Source organism: Benincasa hispida, chromosome 1 (assembly GCF_009727055.1).
Source record: "Benincasa hispida cultivar B227 chromosome 1, ASM972705v1, whole genome shotgun sequence".
Classification (NCBI taxonomy): Eukaryota; Viridiplantae; Streptophyta; class Magnoliopsida; order Cucurbitales; family Cucurbitaceae; genus Benincasa; species Benincasa hispida.
The window spans coordinates 6,192,379-6,203,432 of record NC_052349.1 but is presented as its reverse complement, the minus strand read 5'-3'; the positions used below and the strand labels follow the sequence as shown (position 1 = coordinate 6,203,432).

At 32.1% G+C, this 11,054-nt stretch overlaps 2 protein-coding genes across 3 annotated transcripts; both read right to left on the bottom strand.

Annotated features, from left to right (window-relative positions):
* Nucleotides 1-306: 306 nt before the first annotated feature.
* LOC120072967 (ATG8-interacting protein 1) lies at nt 307-3,080 on the bottom strand. The gene is made up of 3 exons (XM_039025511.1): nt 2,894-3,080; nt 1,562-2,412; nt 307-728 (listed from the first exon to the last, which is right to left on the bottom strand). Exons 2-3 carry the CDS (start codon nt 2,372-2,374, stop codon nt 627-629), a joined length of 915 nt encoding a protein of 304 aa, XP_038881439.1. The 5' UTR covers nt 2,375-2,412; nt 2,894-3,080; the 3' UTR covers nt 307-626.
* Nucleotides 3,081-6,804: 3,724 nt separating this feature from the next.
* LOC120089088 lies at nt 6,805-9,028 on the bottom strand. 2 transcript variants are annotated; one of them, XR_005485077.1, is made up of 4 exons: nt 8,621-9,028; nt 8,166-8,294; nt 7,766-7,827; nt 7,034-7,170 (listed from the first exon to the last, which is right to left on the bottom strand). XR_005485077.1 is itself a non-coding variant. In XM_039046516.1 (3 exons), exons 1-3 carry the CDS (start codon nt 8,951-8,953, stop codon nt 6,991-6,993), a joined length of 642 nt encoding a protein of 213 aa, XP_038902444.1. In that variant the 5' UTR covers nt 8,954-9,026; the 3' UTR covers nt 6,805-6,990. The 2 variants fall into 2 exon arrangements, 1 of the variants encoding a protein (XP_038902444.1); XM_039046516.1 differs by lacking the exon at nt 7,766-7,827 and having other exon boundaries at nt 6,805-7,170; nt 8,621-9,026.
* Between the last annotated feature and the right edge of the window lie 2,026 nt (nt 9,029-11,054).

Here is an 11,054-nt window from a genome sequence, read left to right as displayed (position 1 = left end):
AATCAACTTATTCTTCTGCTTGCTTGCTTCTTTCTCTCTTTTGTGAAGATTTGTATCTACTGAGAATTAGTCTCTCTTTTCATTTCATTAATGATATTTTTTTTTTTTGTTTCTTATTCAAGTTAGGCCTATGACCTGGGGACTTGCATGTTCAAATCATGTCCCCACCTAATCACTTGAGATGCATTTTTTGTATTTTGTAAAAAAAAAAAAAGTAATCAATCAACAGTTCAACCAGCAAACCAATTTGATTAGAACAGTTGAACTGGTTTCTTTGGATTTTAGCCAAACTATTACACACTCAAATAAACGAACAGGATGATCTTGGTGTCATTCAATCTGATTTGCAGGGTCATTTCTCGACGAAGTCGAAATAAAATGAGCCCCTCGGGATATAAGTATGACCTTTGAAACTTACATTTCACCCAATTGATTAAGCTAATGTACAATGCAATATGGTACTATACCACCAAGAAAAAAGATATAATTTAAACAATCAAACTTCAACATGTTTCCCAAAGTACTTGTGTAAATTTTGAAAGACAGCCATACACGCTCAAGTATTTGACTTACGAACCTCTTCCTTCCACGTTGTTTCTTCCTTTGCTACACTTATCGTCATCATCTTATAACTCACTGGGGCTAAACTTGATAGACGAACCACGGCGTTGGCCACCCACGATCACATCTTTAAGCCGAGTTATTGGTCCCAGCACTCGGTTAGTCTTCTGCAATTGTAGCAGTATAGTGAAAATTATGCCAGATGATAGCAAAGTGAAAAGGGAAGCAAACGTATCTTCTAAAATACGCATGAGAGTGCCATTTCTATAATCATGATGCGAGTAACGATTGCAATTGCAATTTGCAAATAATACCGCTATGCGGCTAGCAACCAAGTAGCTTTGAGATGAAAATATTACATTGCTACTAACATGAGAATAATAGAAGCAAGTTGTTAATGAACGTGTACTTGATCGCACGGTCTATATATGGTTGCCATGTCAAGAAGCCAATAAGCAGACCACCCTAAAAATTCTAACTCTGACACCACTTGAAAATGATGACTTGAAACAGAACAGATAGCTACCATCATGAATATATCGGTTTTAATTCTCTAAAAGCTTAAACTTGAAACTTTAACATAGATTTCTCCATATAGTTCCTCAACAGCTGAAAAGATGAGGCTTAGAACATAGTTGTTAATGAACGTGTACTTGATCGCACGGTCTATATATGGATGCATCTTCAAAGATAGCAGGGTATGCAGGAAATCTCAAAATTTAATCTCCAATTTGGATGACAGGTGTAAACAAAGATAAACAAGTAAAATATTTTCACTCAACATGTACATGGGTACTATTTTAAGATCCTAGTTGTCACTGTCAGCACCATGGCTCTTGATGAAATTGAACTTGAATCCCCTGTTCTTAATCTACTTTTGAGACCGATAGCTGGACCTCAAAATTCAAAGTACATAACAGAATAGATGCATGCAAAATGATAGCGAAGAGCTGAAAGATAAACAGAATGCCATAAACGGAAGCAACAGTAATCAACATACCTGATCATTCACACTACTATGCCATTTCAGCTGCAGAGTCTGCCAACTTTCCTGCTGCCAGCGTTGCCCAAGTATTACGAGTCCCATAACAGCTGCTGCAATGAAAATGGACCAAAATGCATTCGCATCTTTTGCATGAGAGTATAAATTAGCAGCTCTTCTCTTCCACCAAGCACCACAAGGAAGACTGGACTTATTGCTTTTGTTATCAAGCTTGGGAGTTTCTAAGCTTTCTGGACTTGAGACTTGATCATTAGATTCCAATGGAGGAATTTCATCAAAATTCATTGAACTAAGATCAGTTTCGCCATGAAAGGAACTATAGGTAGGAGCACCAAAGGGATCCTGCTCCTTGTCAACCAGGCTCAAATCTGGCAAGGTAGTATTTTCACTAAAATCATCACCATGAAAAGACAGCTTGCTGCCTTTCTCCGTAGTTTTATCAATCCCTGAAAACTCATCTGTCTCACCCAACCCTTCCAAATTCAAGCTATCTTCATTCTTTCTACTAGGTTTTCCACCATCTACGGCAGCAGAATCAGAGACCACATTCTCCTTCCCTCCTTGATCGTTGTGAATCTCACTATTATCGGGTTCCAATGGCAAATTCTCGTGCTGACTCGGTGGAAATACGAAGTGCCTAGACATAAAAAGAGCACGAGAAGTTTCTGCTTCGTACAAATTGCTGTTATTTTCATCAGTCGATTCATCTTCCTTCACATTCGGAGCAGCTTCATATGCCGATGCAGTGAGTGAAACAACTTCCCATTCATTTCCACGAGAGTTATTCTTTTCTCCATCATTATCTGCCATTCTATGGGACTCCTTGTGTATTCCAACCTCACCGAAATCTGGCAACGGAAAACATATCTTAACAGCTCGATTAAAAAGAAGAGTGAAGAAGAGAAAAACACAACCCCAGATGCAAGTTCATGTTCAACTATCTCAAATGATTGATTTCATTTTTATTTATGAAACTGAGCAATAAATCGTACACCAATCTAATTTACAACAAGAAAACTCAATTCAATCTAATCAAGAGAAGACCTGCAAAGCGATAAATTACCAATCTAGCACATACATACACGCAACCATATCTAGGTCGTATATTCGTCCACTCAATAATTCGAGATCAAACAACAAACGGATCTAACACCGTACCAATAGGCAACAACAAAGATCGCCACGGATCAAAACCACAAGAAAGAGCGGATCATCCATCAAATAGGTCAAAAATTAAGAATCACCGACACGACTTCTCGACCCAACAAGAAAGACAGAAAAGAAACAATCAAAGGGTTGCAGAGAAGAGTAACAGAAGAAGAGACGAACCGGAGGAGAGAAGAGGCGACCGGAGATTGCGACGAACGGCGGCGAGGTGACGATAAGGATGAAAGTTGCCTCGGGAAATAGAGAAGAGATTAGGAGTGAGACGTGAATGTGTGGGGCAAAGTAATAATCTCCGCCAAGCAATGATGGAAACCGGCGGTTACCGGTGACAATTGATTTTCAAAACTGATAGCGTAACTGCTGTAGCAGGTTCGAGTTTCATTTTTCTTTTTCTTCTTTTTTAAATATGGTAAGAGAGATCCCAACCACGAAAATATTTGGGTGCATCCAATATTGATATCGATGAAAATATCATATTATCAATTTTATGAAATATCGATATCGATAATTTTTTAAAAAGAATTAGGGATGTTGATAGAAATTATTATGATTCAATAATAAAATTTTAATTGTGATTTAATGAAATTATAATTGACCATTTTTAATTACAATTTTTATGATATAAGATAATATTTAAATGTCTATGTAGAGGTCAATGCGATAGTATAAATACAAAAATAAAAAAATAATTATAAAATAATATAAAGTTTATAAATATCTTAAGGTGAATTAGTGAATTATGTGAAATTTTAATTTAAAAAAAAGGTTTGAAAGACACTGAAAAAAAATATATGTTATTTATGGTTTGTTATGGTTTTTCAAATTCAATTTCTTTAGAAGTGAAACTTTTGGGTGGAAGGTAAAGTTAGATGTTGAGAAAAGTTTAAAATTAAAAAAAGCAACATATAAAAAAGGCTTAATCCTTTTTCAAAAATGGCATTTACGTGTGAAGACTATAAGATTGTGTGTGATCAAATCATAAAATTGAAAAACTTGAATTGAGCTAATGTCGTTAATTAAAAAAAAAAATGAAATTTTCTCCAAACGTAAAAAATTCTCGAAATTTTATATAAATCTCAAAATTTCGTCGAAATTGGGGAATTAGAATATTCTCGAAATTTCAAGAAATTTTGAAATTTTGTCCAACATTTTCCCCAATCAAAATTTCGAGGCCATCAAAATGATTTGGATGGATATTTTAAACCATGGGTGCATCTCGAGTAACACCTAACTTTGTGCATACCACAAAAAAAAAAGTCCAATCATAATTTGTCATGTAGTAAATTCTTCTTATTCCCCTTCTCAAATATTTTAATTGATTTTATGGTGTGAATGATGTGAGGGATGCATAAAGGTAGGTGCATCATGGGATGCAACCAAGTATTACCCGTCGAACAACATACCTCTTGATTAATATGTTCGTATGTCAATTGAGCTATGTATTATTTTGAGGTCAAGTTTGATATTCGAGATATAATTTATGGAGATTTTCTTCCTTATCGTTTTAATTTGTTGGTTAAATTGAAAGTTTTAGAGCTGACACTGGACTTAAAATATTGATGACTCGATTTTACGAATAGTTCAATACAAATATCAATAGATATTTTTGGACAAATTATAAAAACAAGATATAAAAAAATAATTAGTAAATAATTTTTATACCATTTTTAAAATAAGTTAAAAAGCTTATTAATTAGTTTATTTAATATATATATATATATATATATATATATATATATATATATTCATAGATATTTTTTTTATTATTATTTCTCATATCTCACGTGTTTTTGTGATGAAATAGAAATATCAGTACCCCTCATATCAATACAATTCACGAAAATATGAAAATATCGACATTTATAAGAATTTGATACCATAGTTGTCGTCGATAATACATGTATATTTTTATTTCTTATGTTTTATTTTTTAAGAATAAAAACGTTTGATAACAGTTATATTTCTCCTTTCTTTTTTCCAGAAAATTTTCCAAAATATTTACCAGACATAATAGACTATTATATTTTATGTTATTTTCAGTTCGTTATAATTATTATTCTCTGATTGTGGTTCTTACATGACATTATTTTTGTTATTTTTATTGTGTTTTTCACCTAAATATTATTGTTGGTATTTTGAGTTTCATTAAAATATTTTTTTTTATCTTTAAGTTTCATTCAAATATGTTCTAATTATAATTTTCTTGATCAACATTTTGGTATTCCAAGCATGATATGTGTATTTTTCTGTTTCTCCAAAATTATTTATTTATAAAAGGTCATATAATTATTTAAAAATAAATTTTAAAAAATCACTTGCATCTTTTAATTAATTTATTGAAGGATTGTTTTCAAATGTAAGAAAATGAACCAAAATATTATAAAAAATATAACAAAATTTTGATGATTCTTGTTATTTAAAATAATTTTCCTTATTTTTTAATATATTCTTGAAAGTTCACGACTCAAAAGCTAATTTTTCAAATATACGTGCAATGTGTATTTTATTTTAAGTAGTTTGAGGATATAATAATTTCACTTGTATAGACCTTATTTGAAAATCATTTGATTTTTAGTTTTTTGTTTTGAAAATTAAGTCTATAAACACTATTTGTACCTCTAAATTTATTCATTTGTTATCTACATTTATCAATGGTTTAAAAAATCAAATCAAAATTTGAAAACTATAAAAAAGTAACTTTTAAAAACGTATTTTTGTTTTAGAATTTGGCTAAAAATTAACAATTATACTTAAGGAATGTGCAAATTATTAAAAAAAATGATAAAAAATATGCTTTAATATTCGAAAATCAAAAATAAAAAATAAAACAGTTACCAAACCGAATTATAAAGTTTCTTTCACTTTTAATTTCGTCCATTTCAATTAGCTTATAATTTGTTAACAAAATAACCAAACCGAATTATAAAGTTTCTTCACTTTTTATTTCGTCCATTTCAATTAGCTCATAATTTGTTAACAAAATCTCACTTCTCTTTCTCATCCTTAACCAACCCCTCCTATCCTTCATATACGTCCATATTCTGTAGTTCTCTTTCCTTATTTTTATCCTAAAATAAAACAAAATAAATCAACCCCGCCTATTCGTCCTCATCATTTTTTTAATTGAATAATATATTAAACAATAATTATTTTAATTGACTGTTGAAAATATTAGTGCGATAAACCACGGTCTATCATAGGGAGACAACATCATTTCTTATATTTATAAATAAGTTGGCTCATTTATTTTATTTGAAAATAACCTTATATCAATGCTATAATCAACAATAAAACAAGTTTGTTCATACATTATTTTTAGGAACCATAATCATATTTAATTTGTTTAAAATCTAAACCCCTTTTTCTCCTCTTTTGATAGGACTTTGTGGCCAAAGTCGTGATGATGTGACAAGTGGTGCTTAAGTCTTTTATCTCATGGATTGATCACTCTCTTCTCTTAAGAAAGTCAGTTTCACATATTTCGTCATGACTATCTCTTTTTTGTGAGTTTGATTTTTAGACGTAGCGTATTCCCTTTGACTCTATAATCGTGTGGTTTCTAGAAATTTAAAACTCGATTTCGTCCAAAAGTTATATATATATATAGGAACCATAATCATATTTAATTTGTTTAAAATCAATATGGTATATTTTTTCCCCCATTGACAGGAGAGGACAAGTCTATTAATAAGTTAAACCCACGACAAACAATTTTATTTATTAATTATTAACAAAAGATGGGAAACAAAAACAAAAACAAAAGTTCTGCTTACAGATGCTTTCAACATCATTCAATTGACGTGTTAAAACTACCCTGCTTTTCAAACTCCCCTATTTTTCTATTAAATTATAATTATAATTTAAATTAAAAAGTCCACTGACAGCAGAACATTTACTCTACAGTATCCAAGAGTATGAAAAAATTATTCAAAGCTTTTTCCATACATCCAACGATGAAAAATTGTCGACTATGATCATGATAGCCTCATCGGATAAGAAATAATTTAACAACAAATTTGTATATATTAAAGGGACAAGAGATGATTTGATCAATTGACCCAAAAGAAATAACATTGAAGCAACCTGCTCTGATATCATATTAAATCACCAATTGACTCAAAAACTTAAATTGATAGATAAAGATAAATTTAATTATATATCACTGACAGCTACCACGAGATTCACGAGATTCACAAGATAAACAAATGAACAAAGCCGAAAAACTCAGTTTCAAGTTGCAGATTGGTACCATATTAGTTCTACAGTTCCTGATGTAATGGCTCAGCCTTTTCTGAAGAACCGGTGCCACCAGCTTTGTTCTTCTCTTTTTGGAGCAACTCAATGACTTCTTCTAGAGGAGGATCTCCAGGTCTTCGAAATACTTGGTCCCCAATTTTGATCTCGTATGATTGTGATTGGCTCAACACAAACTCCTTCAACTGCTCTCGAAAAGAATATTTAAAAGAAACAAACAAACAAACTGAATTTCAAAAGCTAATATCATGTGATACAAGATATGTTGAAAAAATTGAACTGTCTTTTCTACTAGGAAATGAAAACAGAGGAACAACCCATAACAAGTTTGATCAAAACTGGGTGTGAGGGATGATGTTCTTGGTACAACATTTTCATTTTTATTAGTTTGTGATGTCATAAAAGTTTGAGTTATATACATTGAGAATCACTATAGTTTTGCACATAAAGAGTAATTTTAAAAGAAAAAGAGCATTTAAGAACAAAAACAAAAGGCGTTTCGTTTCCAAATTTAAAAAGAGTTTTTTGTTTAAAGAAAAAGCTGTTCTATCCAACGAGTTCTCTGAATAAGAGTATATTTAAGAAGCAAGTTCTTAACAAACAGCTTAATTTTGAATATAGTACAACTTCATATGGTGGACTTTTATACTTTATTTATTAAACAGATTATAGATCTAGAGAAACAATATTGAGCTCTACTTATATTCTAATTTGATTTTTTTTCTCATGGGTTATAGAATATTTCTAAAAAGTTGATAAATAGTGTGCCTTTAGGTTTACCATTCTTGGACCGGATCTCCATATCTCATTTGAACCAAATATCGGTTTGAGCTTCATGGACTCTGATACCATATTAAATTACATGAGTTTCATCACAAAACTAATTCACACTGAGAGAAGTAGTTTATGTATCATATAAAATAAAGATAATATCTTGATTCTTCCAGGATAGGATCCTCAACAACACTATCAAAATTTCAAAAAATTTAGGATCAAACTTCAACGACAATATTAGAATGGTCCAAAACTGTTCAACTTGAACTATATACATAACCGGAATTGGGGCTAGGCCTATTGAATTGCATCCCAGAAACCGAAATTCAGTGCGAAATCTATTGTTCAAACAAATTGGAGAGCAATTAAGAAGTCTCGGATCCAGAATCGGATAGTTAAAGCGTACCTCATTCAAGTCTCGTCCTCTCTCCATTGTGAACATGAGTGTATTAAGGTCTACCGCCATAAATTTTGCCTCAACGGATCCAGTTTTCAGAACTTTCGTCCATTGCATAGCAATCTCAGCCACCATATCCTAAAATCAAGAGCGATAAATGCTGGTAAGAAGTGAGCATATAAAGATGTTAGTCAACGAATTTATCGATTAGGATCCGAATATTCTTCCAATTAACAGAAAACACACAGGTTCATCGAGATTTTCAAGGTTTTTGGTTTCAAATTAGCATCTGATTACACCAATTCCCTGTCGCAAAGTCCAGATTCGACTTGTATTCGAATTCAAAAATCACTTCAGTAAAGAAGCCGGAACCAATTCGACCAGTAGCAATTAGGTTGTTCATCACTTTCCGGCATATGTAATTAATTAACATCTCAGTAACGGAGAATAGCGAAATTTCTAACCGGAGTCCGCCGAACGCCGAGCCGAAGCTTGACAAATCCCATAGTTGGACCAAAATGCCGATTCGTCATCTCAGCCTGAATCTCCTGAAACTCCATATTCGATAAATCGGCCGGCGGGAGGTCGAAATCGCTGGAGGCGGACTTTTTCTTGCCCCATTCCTTCCAAGATTCGTCCTCCTCATCATCAACCACGTCGTCGAGATCATCTGTAATGTGGATTCTTCGTTGGCCACCGTCGGCGAAGCGATTGAATCCGGCGTCCTTGAAAATGCCGGCGGCGAGGACGATGAGAATGAATACGGGTCGAGAAGAACGTGAGAAGCAAATTCTCATGGTTTTTTAGTCTGAAAAAATAAATTAAAAAAAACAAATAGAATTAACAGAAATAGCAGAGGCTACGCAGGAACATTTGTTTTGCGTGGACTATTTTGATTAAATATACATAAAAATATGTTGTGACTTGCAATGAGCATAAATCAAGGAACGATAATTTGTATTAACAATTTCAAGGTTACATATTTTATCATAAAGAAATATTGTATATGCATACTTTTTTTTTATTATTTTATTTATATATGCTAGTCCATAATATTAAATTGGTAATTTATTTTAGTAAATGGAAACAAGTTTTAAAAAGCAGTATTTTACAGTTTTCACCTAAATAGTTATAAATATTGTTTGTAGAGAAAGATAAAATATAAATTTATAAAAATTTAAAGATGAATGCATGTGATTATCCGTTTAAACATATCTCCACACTAGACTATACATGATTCAATATACGATTTTGTTGTGTAAACACTAAGACCTTAATAGATGTAGTGAGGTAAATGACGTGACGGTTCTTTCGAACATATTTTCATCGTCAGATCATGAATTTTCATATATATAACCTATCATATCCATACACTACAATTTTAGTTCATATATATACTCCTCCCTTTTGTGTTAGGGATTTGATTTTTTGTATTTTACTCTTTTTTTTTCTTTTGGTGTAATAAAAAAATAGAGAGATTTGTACCTTTGACTTCAATAGACTTAGTACATGCTGACTACTATTCAACTATGTGAAAAACTTCAATTAATGGTTAAAATGAGAACTATGGTAGAAAATCCAACAAGAAAGATGTGCTAGATGCATACAATGTTTTTCATCATTTATATGATCACACAAATCCATCTTTTGTTCTCTAAAAGTTCAACGTCAGGAGAATATAGTGGATTCAAAACTCTAATATTTTGACCAAGAATATCTATCTTTTAAATAGCTATATTATGCTTGTATCGACACACGTAGATGCATTGATTACAATTAACAAAATGAAAACAAAGTGAACTTAATGATTTGTATAGGGACGTAACGACCCGACTTTTTAAGACATCTCATAGGGTCATTACTAAATGCGTGCATAAATATTTAAATTGAAAATAAGAAAACAAAATGGACTGTTTTTAAAAATAAAGAATTAAAAAAAATCATCTCAATAATTCATACCATTTAATTTAGGGTACCCCTAAAATATAAATTTTAAAATAAGTGAAATTAACTGAAAATAAAAATCTCTGACACCTAGATTATGTTAAAAAACAAGTTCATGGAAAGAAAATTGTAAAACATGAAAAAGACATATGAACTCAAATGCGAAAGCGGTTTCTAGTCCCATTGGCACTGTCACGAATTCCTCTTGTCAATTGTTTGAGTATCCTTGCACTTACCCGAAAAACATGTAAACATAAAGAATGAGTATAAAATACCTAGTAAGCGATCCCCATTACCGGGATCAGGCTGTATGTGAATATCTGGGCTATTGGGATAATCATATTGCAACTATTCTGAAATGGCTAACTAAGGGGGGTAACTTGTCTCGCTCTGCTCGCATGCCTAGTGGCCTAATGGCACATCGTCAAATAGAACATGAAAGTGAACCTGTCGATTCGCGAAGGTGTAACTCGCAAATGAACTTGTCAGTTTATGCATGTCTAGTGGCTTGATGGCGCATTGTCAAAACATAAAACCAAACTCGTCGGTCCACTGGAATAAAACGTGCGTCAAGACGAGATGGTAAATAGCCCCTGCAGGTATAATCATGCAACACATACATAAATCTCATGAATGATCCCGCAACATAAATCATGACATATCATATAAATTCAATCTGCTCATAATTTTTTAAGGATCCATAATTGAAGGGAACCGTGAGCGGAAGAAAGATCGTCCCAAATCCCATTTTTCATTGAATGTAAATTTTACAGTAAATTATGAACAAGATATGCATTTATGTAAATTACAGGATGCTATATAATTCGTTTTAGAAATCTTACCTTTGAATACTCTTCTTCAAGGATCACTCGAACAGTACATGAACGCCTTGAAGACTTTCTTCAAGAAAATCTCGATCAAGAACGAGAACACAACCACAATGGTTTCCTCAGT

Excerpts from the sequence above, each read along its gene's own strand:
- LOC120072967 (XM_039025511.1), bottom strand. The coding sequence starts at position 2,374 with ATGGCAGATAATGATGGAGAAAAGAATAACTCTCGTGGAAATGAATGG. Across the intron at positions 729-1,561 it reads ATAGTAGTGTGAATGATCAG|AAGACTAACCGAGTGCTGGG; the intron begins GTATGTTGATTA and ends CTACAATTGCAG.
- LOC120089088 (XM_039046516.1), bottom strand. The coding sequence starts at position 8,953 with ATGAGAATTTGCTTCTCACGTTCTTCTCGACCCGTATTCATTCTCATC. Across the intron at positions 8,295-8,620 it reads TCGGCGTTCGGCGGACTCCG|GATATGGTGGCTGAGATTGC; the intron begins GTTAGAAATTTC and ends TCTTGATTTTAG. Across the intron at positions 7,171-8,165 it reads GAGGACGAGACTTGAATGAG|TTGAAGGAGTTTGTGTTGAG; the intron begins GTACGCTTTAAC and ends TTTCGAGAGCAG.